A 24097-nucleotide genomic window follows, 5' to 3' on the forward strand; every position below is an offset into this window, starting at 1 on the left:
AACTCTTGATTCAAAATCAAACGCCAAAATCAAACACCAAATTAAACCCAATGTAAACGCAAACCCCAAAATCAAACCCAAATCAGCTCTATTCATATTCTGAACCCAAACCCATTTTCAACAGAGGGTGAGACAAGAGCCTGATAAGGCGAAAGAACTACAGACTAAGGACCTGTCTTGGTCAGACTTTAGTCATTTCGAGAAGGAGCCAACTTGAAGAGGCGAAGGTGGACAAAACGAATGAGAATTGAAATGAAGTCGAAGGGAGGATACTAGCTTTTTTTTGAAAAAAAGGAAACGACAGAGGACGAGACGAGATGAAGAGGCGAGCAATAGATGTGAATCGAGAGACAAACAGTATTTTTGGACGAAGGCGAGTAGTATCTTTGGACGGAGGCAGAAGTGGGTATTTTTGGACAGAGGCGAGCAGTATTTTTGAACAGATCTGGGTCTGGGTCGCCGATGAAACAAAAACACAGAGAAGAGTTTTTTGTAATTAAAAAATTAAAATAATTTTAAAAAAAAATATAAAAGAAAGGGTATTTTTATCGTCCATAATTTTATTCCAATTCTGTTACAAACCAAACAGAAATATTTCAATTCATTAGTCTAACTAAATTCAATTACAATTCCTTTTCGCGTGCTAAATTAGTTTGACATTGCTCAGTAAATTAGTTCAGTGATGTTGAGAATGCTCCTATAAACCCCACCGCTATTGTCTTCGATGCTTCCTCGATCTTCACCCATCTATTAAAATTCCCAATTCAGATTTCCACAATTCAAGCAGTTTTTCACATCATCAACAAGTTCTAGATCTGCAGAAGAACATGATTTCGGGATGTTGGTGAGGTTTTAGATTTTTCAAACACAGAGGAGAACCAAAGTTTTAGGCTCGCTCTCGTGTCTCCACAACTTAAAAGACTGTTTGATTTAGTTAATAATGTTGCTACACCTCTAATCTATTAGAGGAGCTGGGAGAATGATATGATAGAGAATTTTGAGTTTTGGAGGAAGCATGACAATGACTAATGTGCCATTGGATCTAAGACCATCAAGTTATGGTTCATTACAACCGTATCAACAACAAAATCAAAACGGCGAAGTGTTCTTACAACAAAAAGTTGATCAATCCATTCTACCAGTTACTTGCAGAAAAGCATCAAATATGTTTATTAATAAAGAGAAGGATGATATGTTCATGTGGATGTTTAAATTCACACCTCGGAAGGAGCTGGGAATGCTGCTCTTGTGTTTTGTTTCAGTTGCAGTTATGTTGTGGATACTTTATGTTGGCAAAGGTTCTATTCTTAGATTTTTCCTAAAATCAATAGATTTCTCTATTCAGTTGTTTGATAACTTTTACTGCCGCTCCGTTTGATTTTGGAGTGTCAAATGAGTGAGATTCTAGCCGAGAGTTATTTTATTTGCTTATAAACAATGATGGCTGGCTTTATGCTTCAGAAAAGGTATTATAACAGAATCATTTGGAGATATAAAGAAACTATCAACATCTATTCTTTAATCATGAAATTGGGAAAGTATTAGGTTTTAATGTACACAATTAAAAGGGCACTCTTTGATTGCACCAATTGAGTAATTAATTTATGCAATTCTTGACTGTATTCTTTTATATTATAACTCAATTTATTTTCTGGGCTTATGCTGTCAATTCATCCTCTTCAATCCATTCACTCATTCACTTTTTGATACTTTGATGCTAGTACTATCTAGTTTCTGGTTCTTTGTTAGTATTTGGTAATCCATGACTATGGACGTTCAACAGTTCCTTTCAAATCTATGGGAATCACCTTGGGAACTTGAAAAAGAAAGTAATGCTGAATTATTTGATGACTTATTGGCATTGGAGTGTTTCGGTAGCCAAGAATGGCCCTGCATATTGTTGATTTAACTTATGGGGTCTATGTGCATTTCACATTGTTCATCTGGGTTTTATCCTATCTTCTTTATTGGTCTTTTAGCAATATCTTGTTATATTTCTGCCTTTTGGTTTATTTTTAGCTCAACTCATATCCTGGGTTTTTGCTACTTCATTGTTTTGTTTTTAAGATCATATAGTGCAGTTTGTTTGGTTGTTACTCCATTATTTTGTTTTAGGATCATGTGTCTTTTGTATATGTTGATAATATGTTTTTCTTATTCATGTTTACTGCATTATGTTCAAGTCCAACTGAAGTTTGTTTCTCAGATTTTTTTTTATCAAATTTTAATTTAATGTTTACAGCCTTTTAATTGAGTTTAGTTCAATTTAGTTTCTGGATCTGTTATCAGTTCCTTGTTCAACAATGAAATGCATATATGGTTTATTTAGGGCTGAATTATCATGTCCATGTTGCAGTTAATAATTGAACACAACTGAACAGGTGGACATTGAATGGAGGATGTGTGAGCATGGCATAGGCACCGGCCAGTAGGAGCAGAACAACGGTAAACTAATAGCCTGTAGGCCAAGGAGCAAACTGGTTCATCAAAAGAGAAGTCCTAGAGGCTAGAGGTTAATGGTGGCCCAATGAGAAAGGTTTATACATATAGTTAATGTAGGACAGGATTCTACAAATTCTCCCACTTAAAACTCATGATGTGCTCATTAGGAACAAGACTAGTAACTATTATCTCAATAACTTGTGGGTCAATCCGAAATGCAATCTACGAAACCAAACCTTAAGTTATGATATCATTTGTAATGCCTCAATCCATACACATTACACTGGTCCCAAATAACATCGAATCAACTGAAACCACAGTAGGTCATTGGTAGCCCATTACTTAATACATATAAGAGGAGCCATTACTATGACACCATTTGTAATGTCCAAGCCCAGAATAGAAGCTTGCCTAAACTGACCTAGCAATTGGGGTAAGCAACTGAGACCAGACATCTCGTTTTTAGAAATTTCCGAAGATATGACCTTAGATAGGAGTTTGTGGAGATGCAGGAGTAGGGTAACAGATTTTTTTTAAAGTATATAATATCTCTACACGGCAAATAGAACAAATAAACTCACACACCCTCCTCACCTTTGGTGAGGTTTGAACCCTTGACCTCCTAGGAGGCCAAGGATTCACACACCTCTAGGCCAAAGGCCCTTGGGTAGGGTAACAGATTTTGTGCTAGGACTTGTGGCTTCTGCATTCAGGGGAGGGGGTTGGAGTTATAGATGGTGGGATTGGGGATAGTGAAGAGCAGATAACTACGTATCAGCGTGCCAGGATAGGTAGGGGGCTTTTTATGGTCAGAAATAGCTTTTGTGCTAGTTTAGCCATGATGGGTCTTTCGGCTCACTTGTGTGTTAGGTCGTTTAGATGTTTAGCACTTCTCTTTATGCTTTAATGTCCTTACTTGTTTTCATATATTTTCATGCTGTTTACTATGCATACTTACTCTAACTGATTTACTTGCTCTACTTTTCCGCATCTTTCTTCCCTTCCTGAATTTGGCTTAAGCTCTTGTTCAACCTTTCAAAACTTAATTTCTTGTTATTTAGTTACAACTCCAAAATTTTTGCAAAAAAAGAATTTTTTGCGAGCTTCTTCATGGACATAGTCTCTCTTCATTTGGGTAGAGGAAATGTCAGTGTACATCTTACCCTCCCCAGACCCTACTCCGCATGGGATTTTACTGGTGCATTTGTTAGGAATACTTGGATACTTGTGGGTAGCAATTATACTCAAAAGTTTCAAATGAAAGGTGGAATGATTCTGGATTAGGTGTCTTGAGGATGACTGAATCAGCAGTAACAGAAAACAGATTGAGAAATAACTTACAGGTAACTTGACGTTTTTGACGGTCGGTAATTCAGTAACTGGGAAAATAGATTCAGATGATAAAGACGTTGATTGGGATGACTGGAAGAAAAAGATGACGGCTGGAATCAATTGAAGAGTCAGTTGATTGATACCAGGGAAATCTATTTTTCCCTTTAATATTTCCCCTTTGTGGGAATGGTGCACAAATAAATGAACATATGGTTGTCTGTGAAAAAAATGAAACAGGACCCACTAAATAGAGAAAGAAGAACCCAGGAACATGGTATATGCCAATGGAACTGTAATCCTCTCCCGTCTATTAACCAATTTCAGCTAGAAGGGTAAAAGATTGGTTTATGTACTTCATAAACATTCTTTTACGAACTTAATTCAGCCTCTTCCAAAGTAAACTCATTATGGTATTCTCAAGTGGTAGATTTCCAAAATATGAAATAAAAAACTGTGAAGCAATCTAGCATATTATTTGTAGGAACTGGGTGGAATGATTTCTTTGAATATTTAACTATAATCTTTTGGGTTTGCACCTTCTTAATGTCTCTCTTGTCATGAAAAGCTGTAGCTAAAGAATTTAGATGCATGACATCCATAGATGCATTTCTATTTGAAATTATAGTCCGTCTTTGTGTTATTTGCAGGTGAGGTTACACAAGAATTTTCCCCTATTTGGACCTTAGGATTCATAAACAATTCAGCTGTAGGATTTTCTGGATATTCACCAGCAAGTGTTGATAAGATAAAGACTCACGAGTTTAATCGTTCTTTAGCGAATGATGAGACGAAGAATATCATTAATGATGATAAAAGAATTACAGCTCAACCTCCTCTAGCTCCTAATTATTTTACAGGATATTCCCTTCTTCCTGGGAATCCTTGCGAGAACTTTACATTGCCTCCACCACCAGCAGATAAGAAAAGAACCGGGCCACGTCGTAAGTTCAAATGTTTGCCTTTTGTTTACACTTAGAACTAATCATCTGCTTAGCTCTTGCCACCAACATTAACATGTCAATGCAAATTATACATGGAAAATGCTATGACATAATAAAAATTTCTAATCCCTTGGGCGTACCTAAAACATCAAGTTTGTGACACTATTCTATGCTCAGCATGTCCAGTGTGTTACCTTCTGGTGGAAGAAGCTATTGCTTTAATGCCAAAATCCCCATCATATTCTCCTATAGTCAAAAACCTGACTTACATCCACGAAGAAAATTCAACTAGAAGTGAGTTTGGAGGCTCGGTATTTGGCGGATATCCTTCTCTGAAGCAGAGACTTGAATCTTATGACATTAAGGAGTCAATGATCATGCATTGTGGGTATGTTTTGTCCAGAACTCTGGGTCATTTTTATAAATTGTTTTTGAAACAAATGATTTTTGTCACTGATTCTAATTATAATTGGTGCATAATTACACCAAAAGATTTGTCACAGGAGATAAGCCTGGACGCAAGACGAAATTTGATATCGACGATTCAGATCTTTTTGAGATGGATCAGTGTGGGGGAGTCCTGGTTGCATCAGCAATATTTGGTATCTTATAGATCTTTTCAAACTTCCTACTTTCAAGTTTCAACACATGGAATGTTTCTAATGATATAAGCTCTGCAGGAGCCTATGATTTGATTCATCAACCAAAGAACATTAGTGATTTTTCAAAGAAGAATGTTTGCTTTTTCATGTTTGTCGACGAACAAACAGAAAGATTTCTTAAAAATTCAAGTGATCTAGACGATAACAAGAGGATAGGGTTGTGGAGGATTGTTGTTGTCCACAACCTGCCATACACCGACCCAAGACGTAATGGAAAGGTAATTTTTTTGTGCTATGTTATTTATCTTTTGGTTCGTTCTGTTTGTTTCAGCCATTAACGTTTTCCAGTTTATGGGTTCCAATTGTAAAGTGTGAGGAGAAATGGAGATGTGATTGTATCCCTTTATTGAAGGTGAGGGAATAGATATACGATCCGCAAAAATGGAGAAGGGAGGAAAACGGTATAAATGAGTGAAACCATGATTTCTTAGTTGAGTGTAGCTAGTTTTTGACTAGCTGTATTTAAGGGCCCCCCCTCGAAAAAAAAATTGAGTGATAATTATGGACAACTATTAAGTGAGACGTGGTTGTATGTGTTTCAGGTAATTATGAGCCTATGTGACCTTAAAGTTCGAAATCAATTGTTTCTACTTTTAGTTAGACATAAAGTTCAAGCCCATGCATACTGTGCATATTCTAAGTTTGTTATTTATGATGATTTTAGTTATATGATTATATGGCTGAGCTAAAGGTTGAACATTGCATTAAAAAATGGGGGGCTCACTATGCCAAAAGCGAGAGAAACCCCATTCCTCTCTTTCCTTTTTACGTCCCCGTGCCGCCCCAGGTTCTTTTTTTCAAGCGTGGAAACCCCAGAAGACCAAGCTTTCGTGATCCGCTGCCGAACTTATTCCAAGAGAGCTCGGATGCACCAAGGCTCGTCGACTTTGTGTGGGGTGGAGAGGGAAGTCTTTTTACACAACCTTTCCGTTGATTTAAGAAAAGAGGCTATGTCCATTCCCATGACACCCATGACCTTCCAATCATGAAATTGTGATCTTACCAATTGTTTTGAGGCCTTGGCCCCTTCAACAGAGCATTAAATTGCCTGATTCTTCTTTAGAAGGAATGTAAATTCTTGGATGTTTATTTTTAGAGGATAAGTAATTGTGAGTTACAGCATGTTAGCTTAGCCTTTCTGCATAACCAACCTAACATATCTGGTGTATATGAATAGACAAGATCATGTACTTGGAAATCAACATTCGTGACTGATATATTTAGAAGTAGACTTTATTTGAAATTTATCAACCTTCAAGTGTAAAGCTTGAATGGTAGTTGGTCCATCCCTTTGGAGGTTGCGGGAAATCCTCTGTGCCTCTATAGATATTTATCAAATCCACTCCCTTGAGGGACTAGGTGTGTTTTTTGTACTTGCTCACTATTTATCTACTGGTTTAATAGCCTATACAATTAAGCACATGACAATTTAATTATGTATTTTTGACTCAACCAAGGGAGAAGAGGGGTTTGTATCCTCAACCTCCATGATATTAGCATATAATGGGTGAGTGCATACCATTTAAGATTCATAGTTAATGGTCGCACATGATAATTATATTATTTAATTAAATATATTGATTTACTGCTTGAATAAATCTCTGATAGAAATAGAAGTTAGTTATCTTGATAAATAATGAAGATATGAAAAGATAAACGGGTAAGTACAGCTCCATTTGTGAAAATTATGACTCCCAACATTAGTGTAGGTTCATTACCCTAAAACTCAATGAATTGAAGAATCACATTTAAGCTGTCACGTCACGTATAGCACTTGATTAAGATGAGCATTTTTTTTATGGAGGTGACAAGAGTTGATAAAACATAGTGTTAACAAGGTTAATTAACAACATGAAGAGTTGTATTACTAAAACTTTCAACAGTCTTTCTAGTTTGAGACAGTGTAATATCTATTGATTTGCTTCTAGAAAGTTCTTCTTTGTGCTGTTAGAAAGTTACTACCACCAACATTGGATATTCACATCCTTCTTTTACTTGATCATCTGCGTGTGATAAAAGTATAACTTGGGTTTTGTTATAATCTGAGAATGCTCAGCTTGAGCTAAAAGTAGTTTTTAAGGTTTGAGCCTGATTCTTTATTCCTGCCAACTTGAGCTTGAGCTTAATTTCATGACCATCTGGCTACCGTTAGATAATTACGCAGATTACTTCCTTTTCAGATATATCTTCCTGTTACATTTGATCCAGAGATTATCATTCTTGCAGTCCAGAAAGTAAAACCCGATTCAACATAATGTTTTTTTCACCTTTTGGGTTAAATTAACTACCTTCAAGGTATTACCACTAAAACGAAATCCATTAATGGTACTGTATCATACTTGGTTTAATATGATTCCATTACCTTTTCCAGCATCTTTGGAAAATGATCAAGACAAATGTGTTTTAATATATGTATGGGATGGAGGTATTTCAATCATTGATGTCTTACAAACAATTGCTCATACATAGGCTGCATTTGATGCTTTTGCATATGGACCCACAAATCATTTGATGAGAGAAAAGCTACATTCCATTGATGAACTTCTCTTAGTTTCCCGTTGATTCCTTCATGGTGGAAAGTGGGCATGCTTGTTTTTGTTTTCCACACATTTCTTGTATAATCCTACCTCCTACCTCATGTTTAAATGGAACTACAACTTGATACACCAACTATGATATATTGTCTTTTGCTAAATTTGCATTACTTTTCCCCAAAGAAAATGTGTGACAATCTTATTGTGGTTACATGTGTTTCAGGTGCCAAAGCTTCTACTACATAGGCTTTTTCCCAATGTTCAGTATTCTTTATGGGTTGATGGGAAACTCGAGCTTGTCGTGGACCCTTATCAAATCCTTGAGAGGTATCTTCTGGTGTGATCCTGTGGCACATGTATTTAAACATAATCATCTGATCCCAGTATTTTATCTTTTGTCTTCCATTTCTAGTAGCTGTTTCTTAAATGCAAAATAGTTACATAGTGTAGCATGAACTAGAATCTTAGCTTTAATATCTATAATCTAGGATGTTATTAGCCTCTCCAGTGTCTGTTGATCTGCTTGTTGGGCTCACGGAGTTAGTTTATTCCTTTATGACAAGCAATTACCAACTTTATGACCCTAAAACTCTCCTATCATTCTCCTCCTCTGTCGTGACCTAGTAGATATTGCCCACCTATCCACCATCTGCCCTTTCTACTTCGATCACTTCCAGCCCGCCACCATGCCTGAAACATCCAACCCCTCCTTTTGGTCAATGATCATTTCATCCAGCCCTAGCTGTATCTAACATCAAGAACCACATCTCCATCACTCTTGATGGAAAACGTTCAATATGCAACATGGGCGGAACTCTTCAAGATTCATATGATGTCTCATTGGTTTATCGACCATATTATCTCACGTGCTAATGGTAAAGAAAAGGCAGCGGCTACTAATGAGTAATGAATTATGGTCCACCATTAATTTCACTGTTCTTGTGGTTTATGCATGATCTCTAATGACCTCTTGCACACGATCCTTGAATGCTATCCATGGCAATTGAAGTTTCAAATCAGTTGGACGACATGTTCCAAGACAACAAAAACTCACGTGTCGTAACCCTTGAGCAAGAATTCTCCAACACAAGCATGGGGGATTTGCTCAATGCCTCCGCTTATTGTCAAAGGCTGAAGGTCTTATTGGATCAACTCAAGATAGTGGGCGCACCGGTGTCAACAATCGTCTCGTTCTACAGATGGTTGGTTGCGAGTCTGATCGACGATTACAATGGTGTTGCTACTCTAATCCGCCAAAGTGACCCCCTTCCATCACTCTACCAGGCCCATTCCATGTTGATTCTCAGGCGGGTTTAGTCGAGAAAGCCAAGCACCATGGGGCAGCAGGAACTGCGAGGGTGGTTGAGGTGGTGGCAGCAGGGGGTGAAAACTAGCAACTGTGGTAACAGCGGTGTCCTTGGTAGTGAATGGCTTAGGTCGTTCCCCCATGTTCGTATCCTACAACCCCCTGGAACAGACCTAACAATCGACAACACCACCCGAGAATTCTTGGACTGCAACCACATCAAGCCTTCTCTACCTAGGCCCAGTCTATACCAACCGACCTTGAAGCTGTTATGCATACCTTGGGATCAATTCGGTGGGTGCAAATTGGTAAATGGATGTTGGTGCCACATTGAATATGACGTCCACACTAGGTTATCTCTCGTCTTACTTTGATTTTTGAGCAATAATTGTGGTATAGTTATTGGAAGTGTCATACAATTCCAATTCGCTATTATGGCCACACATATGTAACCTCATATTCTCCTATGTCATTAAATAATGTCCTTTACATTCCACATCTTATCAAAAAAACTTGTCCTTGTTAAAAAATTCACTAACAATAACTTGGTTTCTGTTGAATTTGATCCCTTTGGGTTATCTATGAAGGACTTTCAAATGGGGATGTGCCTAACGAGATGTGATAGTTGAAAGTCTCCATCAACCTTTACAACATTAGCATCTTCTCTTTGGCATAAGCATCTGGGTCATTAGGGTGCTCTAGATTTTGAATTTCTTAGGTGTAATAAAAATTATTGCTTTGTAATAACTTTCATAATCTCGTGTTTGTCATTAATGCACTCTTGGAGAACACATTAAGTTGCAATTTGTTACTTCTACTTTGTGTACTATTATGCCATTTGATATTATATATTGTAATTTGTGGACATCTCCAGTTTTTAGCTCTTCGGGTCATTGTTATTATGTCTTGTTATTAAATGATTACTCTAATTTCTTGTGGATTTTTCCTCTCTGAAAAAGTCTCAAGTCTTTTATGCTTTCTTATCGTTTAGACTTTAGAGCTTTCATTAGAACACATTTTGAACGAGAAATAAAAAATGTTCAATGTGACAATGATAGGGAATTTGATAATGAGTCATTTTGGGACTTCTGCGTCAGTAATGGTTTATTTTCTCGACTCTTGTCCACATACATCCTCCTAACAGCAAAGCCGAAAGAAATATACGGACAATTAACATCATTCGTGTACTCTTCTTGCTCATGCTTCCTTCCCACTTTCGTTTTAGCATCATGTTGCTCAAATAGCAACCTATCTCACCATATCTCCAAACAAACACTTGGCCTGCCAATCCCCCTCGTAAAATTCTTTATCAAAAAGACCTCTCCTATTCCTATCTTCGAGTGTTTGGGTGCCTTTGTTATTCTTTATTCCCTTCATTACAATCCATAAGCTTTAACCACGATCTAAATAATGTGTCCTTTTGGGTTATCCTTCCAATCACTGCTACAAATTTTGTCACTTATCCACTCATAAAATCATCTCGAGTCGGCTTGCCATTTTTAACGAAGCACAATTCTCTTTTGCTATGTTGCATACTAAAAAACTTCACACGTATGAGTTCTTGGATAGCGATGTTTCCTTTTACATTGTTCACCATTTCGCGTCCATTCTTAACCCCTCCCCCAATATTCACCCACCTCACCTCCCTTTCTGAGTCTGCCAGCGGCGTTCGAGCTCCTCGCCTTGTAGCAACCTTAAGTATGCCTATCTCGAAACACCCTCTCATGCGTCACTTTCTATGCTTATGCCTGATTGCTTTGCATCCATCCTAACTTCAACACATAATGACCTCCTCACTTCTCCACAGTCCCTCCAATTCCTTCTCAAAGGCAGTCATGCAAAGTCAACATGCGATATTCAAACCCAAAATCCAATTCAATTTCCACACCCACATATCTAAATAACCTTCGCATAACCCCATGTCTGCTATTAATAAATCCGAACTGGAAAATGGATATGGAAGATGAATATGTAATTAAAAATAAGACATGGGAGTATTAGAAATAAGACATGGGAGTTGGTGGTCGGTCCACTGAATGTAAATATAATTCAGTCTATGTGGATTTTTAGACAAAAAAATCTGAAGATCGTTTTAGAGGCATAAGTCTGTCTTATAATTGTAGGGGATGGCAAAACTCAACAGGTTGCCGTGGATTAAAGTGTGGATGTAGGGAGTGGGTTGGAGATGCTTTAATGGGGTTCCACATTCTTACATGTCCCATCACATTAGCTTTCCCCCTCGTTTATTTTACACCAACTTGATATGAAAGATGCATTCTTGCATGACAAACTCTAGGAAACTATTTACAAGCATCAACCATTGGGTTTCAGGGACATAGCTCTCTCGAATCATGTATCTGCTAAAGAAATCATTGTGTGGGCTCAAGCTCTGTAGACATCATTTCTTCCATTGGCTTCTCCCACAAGTTTGATTATTCCCTTTTTATATATTATTGCAGTCCCGATATGGCCTACATATTTCTATATATGGATGATGTCATCTTATAGCTGCTTCTGATACTCTACACAAGTCTATCATGGCCCTTCTCAACTTTGTAATGAAAGACTGGGACCATTGAGTTACTTTATGAGTATTGTTGTAGCCTGAAGGTGGTTTGTTCTTATCTTATAGGAAATATACGAAAGAGATCATTGAACAGGTTCGTATGCCACATGTATGCCATCCTCTACTCCTATTGATACCAAACGGGAACTAAGTGCCGCTTCTAGCACACCTTATGCCAATCCCTTCAATATCTCTTGTGCGGTACAACTCTGGCTTTTCATGCATGACCTGAGGAAGAACATGTGCAAGCTCTCAGATGAGATACATTTAGGGTAGGCTTCATCATGGGCTTCACCTCTACCCATCTTCGATTACCACGCTAGTGTTCAACGTCTAGTTACCTTGTTTTTCTTGGGGACAACTTAATCTCTTCGTCATCAAAGCGCCAAGCCACCTTCGTTCAATCTCGCGCCAAAGCCGAGTACACTGGGGTCATAAATGTGGTCTCCGAGCCGTGTTGTCTACACAATCTACTTTTAGAGCTTCATTTTCAAATTCAAAAAATTTACGTCGGTCTATTGTAATAATGTTAGTGCGATTTATCTGTCTGGTAATCTGGTTCAACACCAACGCACTAAACACATTGAAATGGACATCCATTTTGTTCCCGAAAAAGTTGCACGTGGACATGTATGAGTCTTGATGTTCCTTCGCGATATCAAATTGACAATATCTTTGCATAGGGCCTATGGTCAATTCCTTTTGAAGACTTTCGGGACAACCTTTGCGCCCGACCATCCAGTGGCGGACCCAACATATTTTCCGTGCGGGTGCACCTTTAAGGTGGATCAAAGGCCCGCAAAGTCATCCAATGTGCTTTAGCCGAATTCCACCGTTTTGAATGAATCTTTTTAAGTTTTTTGGTTGATTTCAAGTGACTTTTTCGGTTTTTTGTTTGATTTCAAAGGACTTATTTCTGTTTTTTGGTTGATGTTCCTTGTATTATCTAATATCCCCGAGCACCATTCAAAGTTTAGCGGGTGCATCCTTCATACCACAAAAAGAGTTCTACTCATGCAAATAAGTTGAGCGGGTGCAGGGCCAAAGGCCTGCAAAGTCGTCCAATGTGTTTTAGCCGAATACCATCGTTTCGAAGGAATTTTTCTAAAGTTTTTTTGGTTGATTTCGAGGGATTTGTAAGTTTTTTGGTTGATTTCAAATGACTTTTTTGGTTTATTGGTTGATTTCGAAGGACTTTTTTTCTGTTTTTTTGTTGATGTTCCTTGTATTATCTAATATCCCGGAGTACCCTTCAAAGTTTAGCGGGTGCACCCTTCAAAGTTTAGCGGGTGCACCCTTCATTGTAAGTAGATGTGATATTTATAAATCTTCTTTATTCATAGTTGTAGAAGCGGTTTTTGTTGGAATCTTTTCTTTAAGGAATTGGTTAGTCGTCCAGTAACATACCGCAAAAAGAATTCTACTTATGCAAATAAGTTGAGCGGGTGCAGGAGACCCCGCTTGGCCGCCCCTACGACCACCTCACGATTGATTGCCGGGGTGTGATAGAATATTTGTAAATATCCTTAGGATATTGTGTATTTTGTAATATTATTTAGTTACCACAGTTATAGGCTAGAAAGTCTCTTATATAACTTTATTTTCATATTCGAGATTCATTAATGAAACGGGCAAGGAATCACTGGTTTACATTTATAATGACAAGATTAGTCTAAGATATTGGTTTTAAATGTCATTTAACGTTTTATTAATTAGTATATTTCTAGTTTGTATTATGTGTAATTAAATAATTGTGTCATGTGACACATCAGCACTTTAAGGCAGTTTCATAACCGATTTGGTGGTTATTCGACTGAACCATCACAATGGTTGGTAGGTGTCGCTTGGTATCTATATATATGTATATGTAGGCTGTCGAATATGCATGTGTGTGTTAACCTGTATTCAAGTTTATTTAAGAATATTTCTTGTAGATTCTTGTGTTCTTCGTATATAAATCTTCAGATATATAATCGATGGCATCAAATAGATTGTTGAGAGGACAATTTAGTGGAACAAACACACAAGGGAAGTCTAACGAATTTTCGAAGTTCAAGAAGAAATACCAACAGTGGTATCAGAGCCGAAGGAGAAATCGAATGGGAAGAACTTCTGGATTTGTTCGAAGGCTTCATAATACTCAAATCCGAAATCCACAAGGTATTAGAAGAAGTATGGAACTCGCAAATCTCCTTCGAGATTGGAGCAACGGTGGTGAGATCAACGAGAAAAGAGTCCGGAAACCGACACGTTACGGGTGCAACGCCAAGGGTCATTTTGCATGGGATTGTCCAAAGAGAGGAGATCGATTGCCTGAAAAGCAATCTGTACAAGACAAACTTGATCCTGTTTCTAAGCCCGGTGATCAATCTGATCGTACGTTCGGTCCACTACAGCCATATAATCAAACACATGTTGAAAGAACTATCATAAATGGGGATTACTTGGTCGAAGGAACCAACAGAGGTTCCAATTTGGTATGTTAATTCTAAAATCTCTAAACACATGACGCCCTCCAAAGACATATTTGTCAAAATTAAGAAATGTTTTCAATCAATAATGAAGAACATCTTCTTAATCCACTTTTCATACATGGTGTTGGAGAGATTAATTTAACTACTGATGAGAATATATATGTTGTCCCCTATGTTTCATATGTACCCGAAATCAACATCAATGTGTTGAGTATGAAACAATTGATACTCCAAGGATTTGAGATTGAAGTCAGAGACTTGAAGTGCAAGATCACACGTGTCATGACCCAAAAAACGAAGGAGATGCTCAAAACAAGTCTATTAATTATGACTCAAAGATCATTGGAGAAAATCGTCCAGAATTGAAGAAGACACAGGAGCATGAAGCAAGTACGAGCACGATCAATGATAAACTTGAAATCAATGGGAAATTGGTACCTCTGATCATAGAAACCCTCGACGATTTCCCTTCATGGTTTTGGCAAATTGCGATCAAATCAGTTACAAGAACAAAGGTTTGTTCAAGAAGAAATTTGAAGACGCAATTGGTTGGTTCCACAAAGTCTAGAGTGGTGAAGAACTCACACTCCCTCCCAAGTTGGCAGGTCTGAAAATTTGCTTATTTGATCTGTACAAATTAATCGTTGGACAGGTGGACACGAAAAGATTTCAAGAGGAGGATGGAAGGAAATTGCGATGAGTTTTGGGTATCCGGAAAGCTATGATCAAGCATTCAACTGTTGTTCTTTTCCTTTTTTCTTCGAAACCACAGTGGGTTTCGGTCCTGAGGCTTCACTATCGTGATATCCAATCAATACTCTTGGAACCATTAGTCCCCATGATTCACATGTAGCAATACACAACCACATAAAAGATATATAACTAATTGAGTAGGATGATAATAGAGAGAATAATTTAGAAAACCACTGTTTACAAATGAAAACCGATTCATGCTTATAAAGCAAATGAATCGGTGCCTTGAAGGTACACGACGGTTGGCAGAAAACTGCCGTGAGAAACTACTTTCGGTGGTTTTGATGAGGTGTCCCATGACCCTCTTAATTTTACATAAATCTAATTAATCTAAAAATATAAATCAACAAATGTGTTTGACATTTAATTCCAACACTCCCCCTTAAATGTCGAACACCTTTCATCCAACTCATCTAGTATTCGAGCTTCATACCACAATCACGAACTCATCGCCTTCATTTGTGTCATCGCTAGTGCCTTCAAGTTCATCTAAATAATATCCTTTGATGCTAGGGTCTTCCTCCTTACTTTCTTCCACATCTGGTTCCTTGTAGTTTCCGGTTTGAATGCTTAACTGCCGTAGCGTTCTGGCCTTCCTGACCGCAAGCCCTGGTTACTCTACCATCTGAGGTTCCAACGCTATGACCAATCATACGTCCCGATTGTTTCTGAACCCTGTTGGTTGAACTACCAAACTTTTGGTTCTCTTTGCTTGGCACCATCTCAAACCTTTTCTGTGCAAACACATAGTACTCTTGTGGATGCATCAAATAATTTACTAAAATCTTTACCGTAGCATTCTGGGAATCCGAAGCTCATTGCGATATCTTTCCATCTTCCTTCAATTGTTATGATTTYGAATCCTCCTRATCCAACAATCAACYTGTATAAGTCAAATAAGCAGACTTCCATACCTGATAYCTTTGGCGGGAGTGTGATTTCWTCCTCGTYCTTGATTTTATAAAACCAAGCGAGTGCTTCTTCAAATTTTCTCTCGAACAATTTCTTATTCTTGTAAGCAATCCGGTCACAATTTGTCAAAACCATGAAGGTTACAAAGTCGTCGAGAGTCTTTATATGTATGGGTACCAAACTTCCATTGATTTCAAGTTTTCCTTTGTCCTCTTTCCTGATTTCAACTTGATCAGGTACTGTCTTCATCTCCTGGTGGTTTCTATCAACAAGCTCCTGTTGGTCCTTCTCCTTGCTATTTCGATCATCACACATGTGGGTGATTTTACATTTTAAATCACTCACATCAACCTCAAACCCTTGAAGTATGAGTTGCTTCATACTCAAAACATTTATATTGATTTCGGGCACAAACGAGACATTGGGAACAGCGTATGTTTTCTCGTTCGTTGTTAGTTCGATTTCCCCAACACCGTGTGTGTGGAGTGTGTCAAGAAAACGTTCTTCATCGTTGATGTAGAAGCATTTCTTGAAGTTAACAAATATCTCTTTAGAGGGAGACGTATGTTTAGAGATTTTCGAATTAACGTACCAGACGGAATTCCACGATCCCGTGTCGGTTCCCTCGACCATGTAGTCGCCGTTTATAACGATCCTTTCTGTGTGTGTCTGCCTGTAGGGTTTTAATGGACTGATCATGTAATCAGTTTGATCGTCGACCTTAGAAATGATTTCCTTCTGATCATGTGTCGGTGCCTTTGAATCAATCGCTTTCCTTTTTCCGGACAATCCCAAGCGAAATGGCCCTTCTTTATACAACGATAGCACGTTGGTTTCCTGACTCGTTTCTGGTTGGATTCGCCATTGCTGCTGCAACCGTGAGGAGAGTTTGTTAATTCCGAGTTTCCACGATTCCTTTGAGTGTTATGAAGCCTCTGAATGATCCTTAACGTCTTCCTTCTTCGATCCTTCCTTCGGCTCTGATACCACTGTTTGATCGAATATACAACAAATAACCAAAGTCTTACTGAAATTACTGAGAATACGCACTTTGATCTGTGCATCGTTGATACAAATTTATAGACACCGAAAGGGTGCCATCGAACCATCACAATGGTTTGGCTATGGTTGTGTCCTTCCATGAAAAACTGCCTTCATGAATAGCTACCTATTTACTAATATATATATTATTTACACAAACATATCGAGATTAATCTAACATCAACAAATTGTTTGAAGACTACTTGCTACACCCTCAAGAATACTTTGACTTTGCACAAAAAAGGTTTGGCAAGTTGCCAAGCATAGAGGATCAAGAAGTTGGTGGTTTAACCAACAGGATTCAGAGTCGCAGTGGAAGCTCAATTGGTGGTGTAACCAGAAGCAGGGATCAAGAAGATCTAAACACTGCAGGAACTCAGGCAACTGATCAAACCAAGGCATGCAAGACTCAAGGTGTTGAAGGAAGTCAAGAAAAAGATCTTAGCATTGTGGAATACAACTTAGATGGACGAGAGGGCACCGATGATAGCACTGAAGAAGATGATGATTTTGTCATCATTGTATGAAGCTCGAAGTCTGGACAAGCATCAATAAAACGTTTCGACATTTAGGGGGGAGTCTTAGTTTTAAATGTCATTTAACGTTTTATTAATTAGTATATTACTAGTTTGTATTATGTGTAATTAAATAATTGTGCCATGTGACACATCAGCACTTTAAGGCAGTTTCATAACCGATTTGGTGGTTATTCTACTGAACCATCACAATGGTTGGTAGGTGTGGCTTGGTATCTATATATATATGTATATGTAGGCTGTTGAATATGCATGTGTGTGTATGTAACTTGTATTCAAGTTTATTTAAGAATATTTCTTGTAGATTCTTGTGTTCTTCGTATATATATCTTCAGATATATAATCGATGGCATCAAATAGATTGTTGAGAGGACAATCTTAGTGGAACAAACACACAAGGGAAATCTAACGAATTTTCGAAGTTCAAGAAGAAATACCAACATAAAGCAATTGGTTTAAAATGGGCCTTAAGTGATATATACGCCAACACGGATGAGTTATTGCTAGTAGAAGACGAACCAAGGAACTTCAAGGAAGCGGCTAAAGATGACAAGTGGATTGAAGCTATGAAAGCAGAAATTGATTCTATCAACAAGAACAATACTTGGAGGCTAACTACCCTACCAAAAGATCATAAAGCAATTGGTTTAAAATGGGTGTTCAAGACAAAAAGGGATGCTGAAGGAAGGATATTAAAGCATAAAGCACGATTAGTAGCCAAAGGATATATTCAAGAACGAGGCATAGATTTTGATGAAGTCTTCGCACCCGTAGCACGAATCGAGACAATACGATTGATATTGGCTCTGGCAGCATACAACAAATGGGAAGTTCATCATCTAGATGTAAAATCAGCATTTCCAAGGCGAATTGAAGGAAGAAGTTTATGTCTCATAGTTTTATAGAAGAAAGAGACAAAGAAAAGTTTACAGACTCATGAAAGCACTATATGGGCTAAGACAACCTCCACGAGCATGGTACACCAAGTTACATAACACATTGAAAATTCTTGGTTTCAAGAAATGTACATTGGAGCAAGCAGTCTACACAAGAACAAATAAGGCATCAACTCTATTGGTTAGGATATACGTTGATGACTTAATAGTCACTGGAACACCAAAGAGAGAGATTGAAACTTTCAAGGATCAGTTGAAAAAGAAGTTCGAAATGAGTGATCTTGGATTACTTGCTTATTATCTTGGCATTGAGGTTACACAGAATGGGGGTGAAATCTCAATAAAGCAAACTGGCTACTCAAGCAAGATACTCAGAGACACAGGGATGTTAGACTGCAATGAAGCAAAGATACCTATGGAACCAGGTCTCAAGCTTACAAAAGTAACCGAAGAAAGATCCGTACACGCCACCGAGTATCGAAGCTTAATTGGATGTTTACGGTACATACTACATACAAGACCTGATCTAAGTTTTTCAGTTGGAATACTTAGTCGTTTCATGCAAGACCCACAAGAATAGCATATGAAAGCAATCAAGCAAGTATTGCGTTATATCAAAGGAACAAAAGACTATGGTATAACTTATGGGCATGAAGGAGGAAACAAGATACAAGGTTACAGTGACAGCAGTTACGGTGTTAACACACAAAAAGGAAAAGGCACAACAAGAATAATTTTCTATTTTAGAAACTCACCTATTAGTTGGAGCACTCAGAAGCAAGGAACAGTAGCATTATCCTCGTGCGAATCAGAGTTTATTGCAGCAACAGCAGCAACAACACAGGCACTTTGGTTAAAAAGACTACTCAGTAAAATTACCGATACAAAGGAAGAAAAGGTTACAATTTACGTGGACAATAAATCAGCAATAGCGCTAATGAAGAATCTAGTGTTTCACGGAAGGAGTAAAACACATTGATACAAAGTATCACTTCATACGAGAATGTGTCGAGAAGGAAGATATAGTAGTTGAACATATCAGTGGACAACAACAACGAGCCGACATACTTACAAAGCCGCTACCAAGAATAAGATTTGTCACCATGAGACAATTACTTGGAGTTAAGGATCTTCTTCAGAATGATCGAGATTAAGGGGGTGAATGTTGAGTTAATCTTGACATTAATTAGAAGAAACAAAGTTTAGTGTTTTAGTTTCTTATTATTTTTATTTAAGTAAAACTCTGTAATTTAGGAAACTTGAAAGGGTGCGATGATAACCACCAACATCCAAACCATCACAATGGTTCGATCACCACCATTCGAACAGTCACAATGGTTCGAAGACACCTCTTCGGTGTCTATATATTTGTATCGATTTGTATAGTTTCTAGTGTGTATTTTTCTCAGAAATAAACAAACTTTGGTTGATTCAATCTTGCAATTCTATATTTCGATCCAACATAAGATGCTGTATCAACACCTCACCGTTCCCCTTCCAATCTCACTCTCTCCTTCCCTATTATATAGACTGTACAAAAGTATACAATCGGAGGAAAGCACTACATATCTGCTAACATTACCTATACTATTTGTCAAATACTAAGCTAATTAGAATAACAATGAAATGAAGGAAACAAATCTGGAAATAAATGACCATAAATATGGACAGTAAAGTTGTCCATTGACGAATAATATGTTCTGCTTGTAAAAATCTCTTATCCTATTAATTGTGCTCAATATTTGTGTATGTTCTTACATTCATTTTGGTCAAAATACAATCATTTCATTTTGATACATGAGACATTTAGTTTTTAGTTTACTCAAGTGACAACACAAATTGAACTTTCTGGTTCATCCCCTGCTCTGTGGTATAACACGAACTTTCTGGTTCATCCTAAACTGTGCTTGTGCAATGATGTTATTATAATCTGTAAATTTCAGGTTTTTATGGAGAAAGAATGCCAGTTTTGCAATATCTAGGCATTATAGACGATTTGATGTGTTTGTAGAAGCTGATGCTAATAAGGCAGCTGCAAAGTATGACAACGCCTCCATTGACTTTCAAATTGACTTCTATAGAAGGGAAGGCTTAACCCCATATTCCGAAGCAAAGCTGCCCATTACAAGTGGTAAGACTTGGTCTCGAATGCATATCCCCTACCATAAAACTTGCATCAATTTTCATTTGAGATGTCTCATGAAGTTGTAACATTTCATTTTTTGGATTATTTTTGAATTTAAAATTACTTCTTTTCCCATTGTTGTCTGTACAAAGAATTGATGATACTGTTATATGTCCACAAGATCTCCGACCTTGTCATATTTTCAAGGCATTTGGCCATTCATTAGAAACTTTTGCTACACCATGTGTCGAGTTAGCCATCATAGTGTTCATGGGACAGAAGACATAGGGAGCATATGTTCTTATTTTTTTTCATTTAAATTTCAGGACGTAAGACATTCTTCTTTAATTGATTTAGAACGATAAAGTAGGACCTTGCTTTTATATTGTCAAAGCTGAGCTCACATTTCTTGATACGATAATGTAATTATACGGTTGAATAATGCAGATGTTCCTGAAGGATGTGTGGTAATACGGGAGCATATTCCTATCTCCAACCTTTTTACGTGTCTATGGTTCAATGAAGTTGACCGTTTTACTTCAAGAGATCAGATTAGTTTTTCTACAGTGAGGGACAAGATTATGTCTAAGACGAATTGGACTGTCTATATGTTCTGGGATTGTGAAAGGCGAAACTTTGTAGTTCAGGTAATAAAATTTCTTCTTCACCTTCAGCTTTTTCTAGGCCCATCACACGGGCTATCTTGACATCCTTAAATGTATCAATTTACTTTTTTCTTCTATGCCATCCCCTTTTCAAGTTTCTGGGATTATGCTATTCCAATGGGACAAATGTAAATGCTGCATCCACAAACCTCAGATTTATGAAGAACTTACAGTTGTTAGACCATCTCCAATTGTTTGCACCATTTCTTGCACCAAGATGGTGTAAATTTGGGTGTAAACAATAATTCATCTCCAACCTATTACACCATTTTTAACACAAAATAGAATATTTCAAGAATATTCGTTATTCCTAACTTATATAAATTTTCAATTATACTCTTATATTTATTAGTTGTTTAATACTATATGTTATTAAATTTCTTTTTAGGTTATGTATCTTTTTTATTTCTTATAATGTAATATATATATATATATATATATATATATATATATATGTCAATAGTGTGTTCTATTTTATATATGTTATTGTGTTTTAAATTATTAGCTTTCTAAATAAATTGCAACGTTGGATTACAAATAGTTTAGTTGCTTAGGTAAATTTTTTACGTTGTCAAATGCCTAAAATAAAACCTTCAATGATCATAAAATAAGAAAACATTGTGATGGACTATAACATCAATCTTTTGTGATGATCATAATGGGCAAAAGGTAATTGGAAACTGAAGATTGTCTAGAAATTAGAAGATTGTATGGATACCCTGAAATAGGAAATGTTTCCATGGTATAGTGGAAGTAGACAATCTGATATATATATGTATATATATATATATACATCAAACTGAATTATCAGTTACCTTCAGTTGAGACTGGCCGGCTATACGGGTACTTGTTAGTCCATTTGCTACTTGAGAAAGATACATTCTTGACATTAGAGGTCAAACTAATTGTTGTATAAACACAAAAAAGTTTGGCACATCTTTACTCAAGCATTTCTTAAGGTTCTTTTTATTTGAATTCTTTCTTAGAAACTTTAATCTGCTACCAAAAGCTCCCAAGACTTTTGGAGTGATCATATTGATTTCGAAGGTCAAAGATCAAGTCACCTTGACCTCAAAAATCAAAATTTACCTCCTCTAATAGACTGAATTATATTCTGATCTGTTCTCTTCTGCAATAGAATTTCCTTGCATTTCTATATATGCTTTCTGGATTATGCTGAGCCTGTGAACCCCTCCCCCCCAGGGATACCACCGTGACATTCTGGAGCATTGGTCACCACCACCTCCTCCACCTCTTCTACTTTCTGCTTCAAGTCCTCCAACACTCCCCATCCCCATAGATAGAACACCCAAAATAACTGCAAGTAACCAGACAAAGATCCCAACAATAAGGCGCTGAAGAGACAGGAAATCAAGCCGGCACCGAAAAGCTGCTAGTCAAAACTAAATCTGTGTGGACAAAAAGCTCAAAATTTTCTTTCCTTCCCTGAGCAGAACAATCATTGTTGGGCTATGAAAATCTGTGCAAGATGATCGCTGATTAGACAAAGGTATACTTGTAATGTTCTTTTTCTACTTTTAGATTTACCAATTTCACATTCTTTTGTTGTTGTGTGTGTATATATATATCTATAATTATCTTAAAAACAATTGAATTAAATTATTTGTTTCTCCCCCATCTTTATAGCCCAAGCAAAATGTTGAAGCCGAGAACTGGGGTTGTCTGAAATGCTGGTGCTGCTGAAATATTTGTTGAACCATATGTTGATTCTGGACAAAGGGGACAGCAAAAAAAATCTTGCTTGTTTGAGTTGTAACTTGTGCATGAATAGCAGTACATGTAAATCTTTTGTTTTTGGGACAATCCGAACATAAATGCAAAGTTAGAATGTGTATTATACAAAGTAATAGTGTGTTCCTTTAGTTCAATATGTTTGGTTTTAGCATGGTGTTTTCGATTGGATGCAAGTGCCCATTGTAAACATCAAATCCCACTCGAAAGTAGCGTATTAGAGGGGGGGGGGGGTTATGATTTATGTAGACGTGTTATCTATTTTAAAAAAGCGAGCAGTTGTTTTCGTGAAGACCCTCACTCCCGTGGTTTGTGCAAAAGCGGGTAAAAAAGTAAAAAGGACAAAAACTTGTGCAAGAGTGTGGGTAAAAAGGGAAAAAGAACAAAGACCGGCACATAGTAAAAACATTTGTATATTGGATTGTGTCGGCTCCACTATTTATGGTTTTTTCTAATTTGAGGTTTTTCATGTAAATCTTGGTGTTCGATCTTCTCTCATTCACTGTAAGTTGGTTTATATATCGTCTTCCATGTATTATTGTTCTCACGGTTACATTATTATACTTATTTGGTGAATCTGTATTTTGTGAGCACTAGTTGACATCGGGACTAGGTTTATAGTTTGACTTGTACTTAAAGCATTATTGGTGGTCCATGACAAGTTACTAGAACACCAGGTCTTCAAAGGTGAACTTAGTAAGGTTGAGCGGTTCCTGTGCTACTGCTCTTGACGTAGTGGAAATCTTTTACGAGTCTTAAAACTGCATCCGATGTAAATAGATGTGTGATCCTGTAAGTAAACAAAAACGGTTACTTTTTATTGGTAGTCATGTTGCATCTGGTACTACTACAGGTTGCAAGTTCGAATCATTTTGACATTCTATCATTTTATGGTAATGCGCAACAAATTTTAGGTTATGCTTCATGATAGTGAGATTTTTTAGATTTGTAACTCCCAATTAATTATTTGGGAGTTACATAAATGTCAAATTACTTAATTACCCTTGTATTTAATATATGAGTTACATTTGAACATAAAGAAAAGTTAGAATATGATTGGTTGATCTTGGTTAGTATAGTTAACACAAATTTTTTGGTTAGTATTTGAACCAAGCTCTCTCTCTCTCTCTGTCTCTCTCTCTCTCTCTCTCTCTCTCTCT

The 24097-nt window shown here is 37.2% G+C and overlaps 1 protein-coding gene across 2 annotated transcripts; it reads left to right on the forward strand.

Annotated features, from left to right (window-relative positions):
* Positions 1-717: 717 nt before the first annotated feature.
* On the forward strand, positions 718-23049 carry LOC112503891. 2 transcript variants are annotated; one of them, XM_025107868.1, is made up of 10 exons: positions 718-1298; positions 4422-4715; positions 4893-5103; positions 5208-5317; positions 5396-5595; positions 8135-8238; positions 20339-20526; positions 20968-21167; positions 22389-22695; positions 22833-23049. In XM_025107868.1, exons 1-9 carry the CDS (start codon positions 1016-1018, stop codon positions 22542-22544), a joined length of 1746 nt encoding a protein of 581 aa, XP_024963636.1. In that variant the 5' UTR covers positions 718-1015; the 3' UTR covers positions 22545-22695; positions 22833-23049. The 2 variants fall into 2 exon arrangements, with proteins under 2 accessions (XP_024963636.1, XP_024963637.1); XM_025107869.1 differs by having other exon boundaries at positions 4968-5103.
* The last annotated feature ends 1048 nt before the right edge of the window (positions 23050-24097 follow it).

The sequence above is a fragment of the Cynara cardunculus genome, unplaced genomic scaffold (genome assembly GCF_001531365.2).
Source record: "Cynara cardunculus var. scolymus isolate 2C unplaced genomic scaffold, CcrdV1 Un_Scaffold_4055, whole genome shotgun sequence".
Taxonomy (NCBI): Eukaryota; Viridiplantae; Streptophyta; class Magnoliopsida; order Asterales; family Asteraceae; genus Cynara; species Cynara cardunculus.

Bases quoted from the DNA above. Each gene is read 5' to 3' on its own strand.
- LOC112503891 (XM_025107868.1), top strand. From the start codon at position 1,016: ATGACAATGACTAATGTGCCATTGGATCTAAGACCATCAAGTTATGGT. The intron at 1,299-4,421 runs GTTCTATTCTTA...TGTTATTTGCAG, and splicing joins GATACTTTATGTTGGCAAAG to GTGAGGTTACACAAGAATTT. The intron at 8,239-20,338 runs GTATCTTCTGGT...TGTAAATTTCAG, and splicing joins CCTTATCAAATCCTTGAGAG to GTTTTTATGGAGAAAGAATG.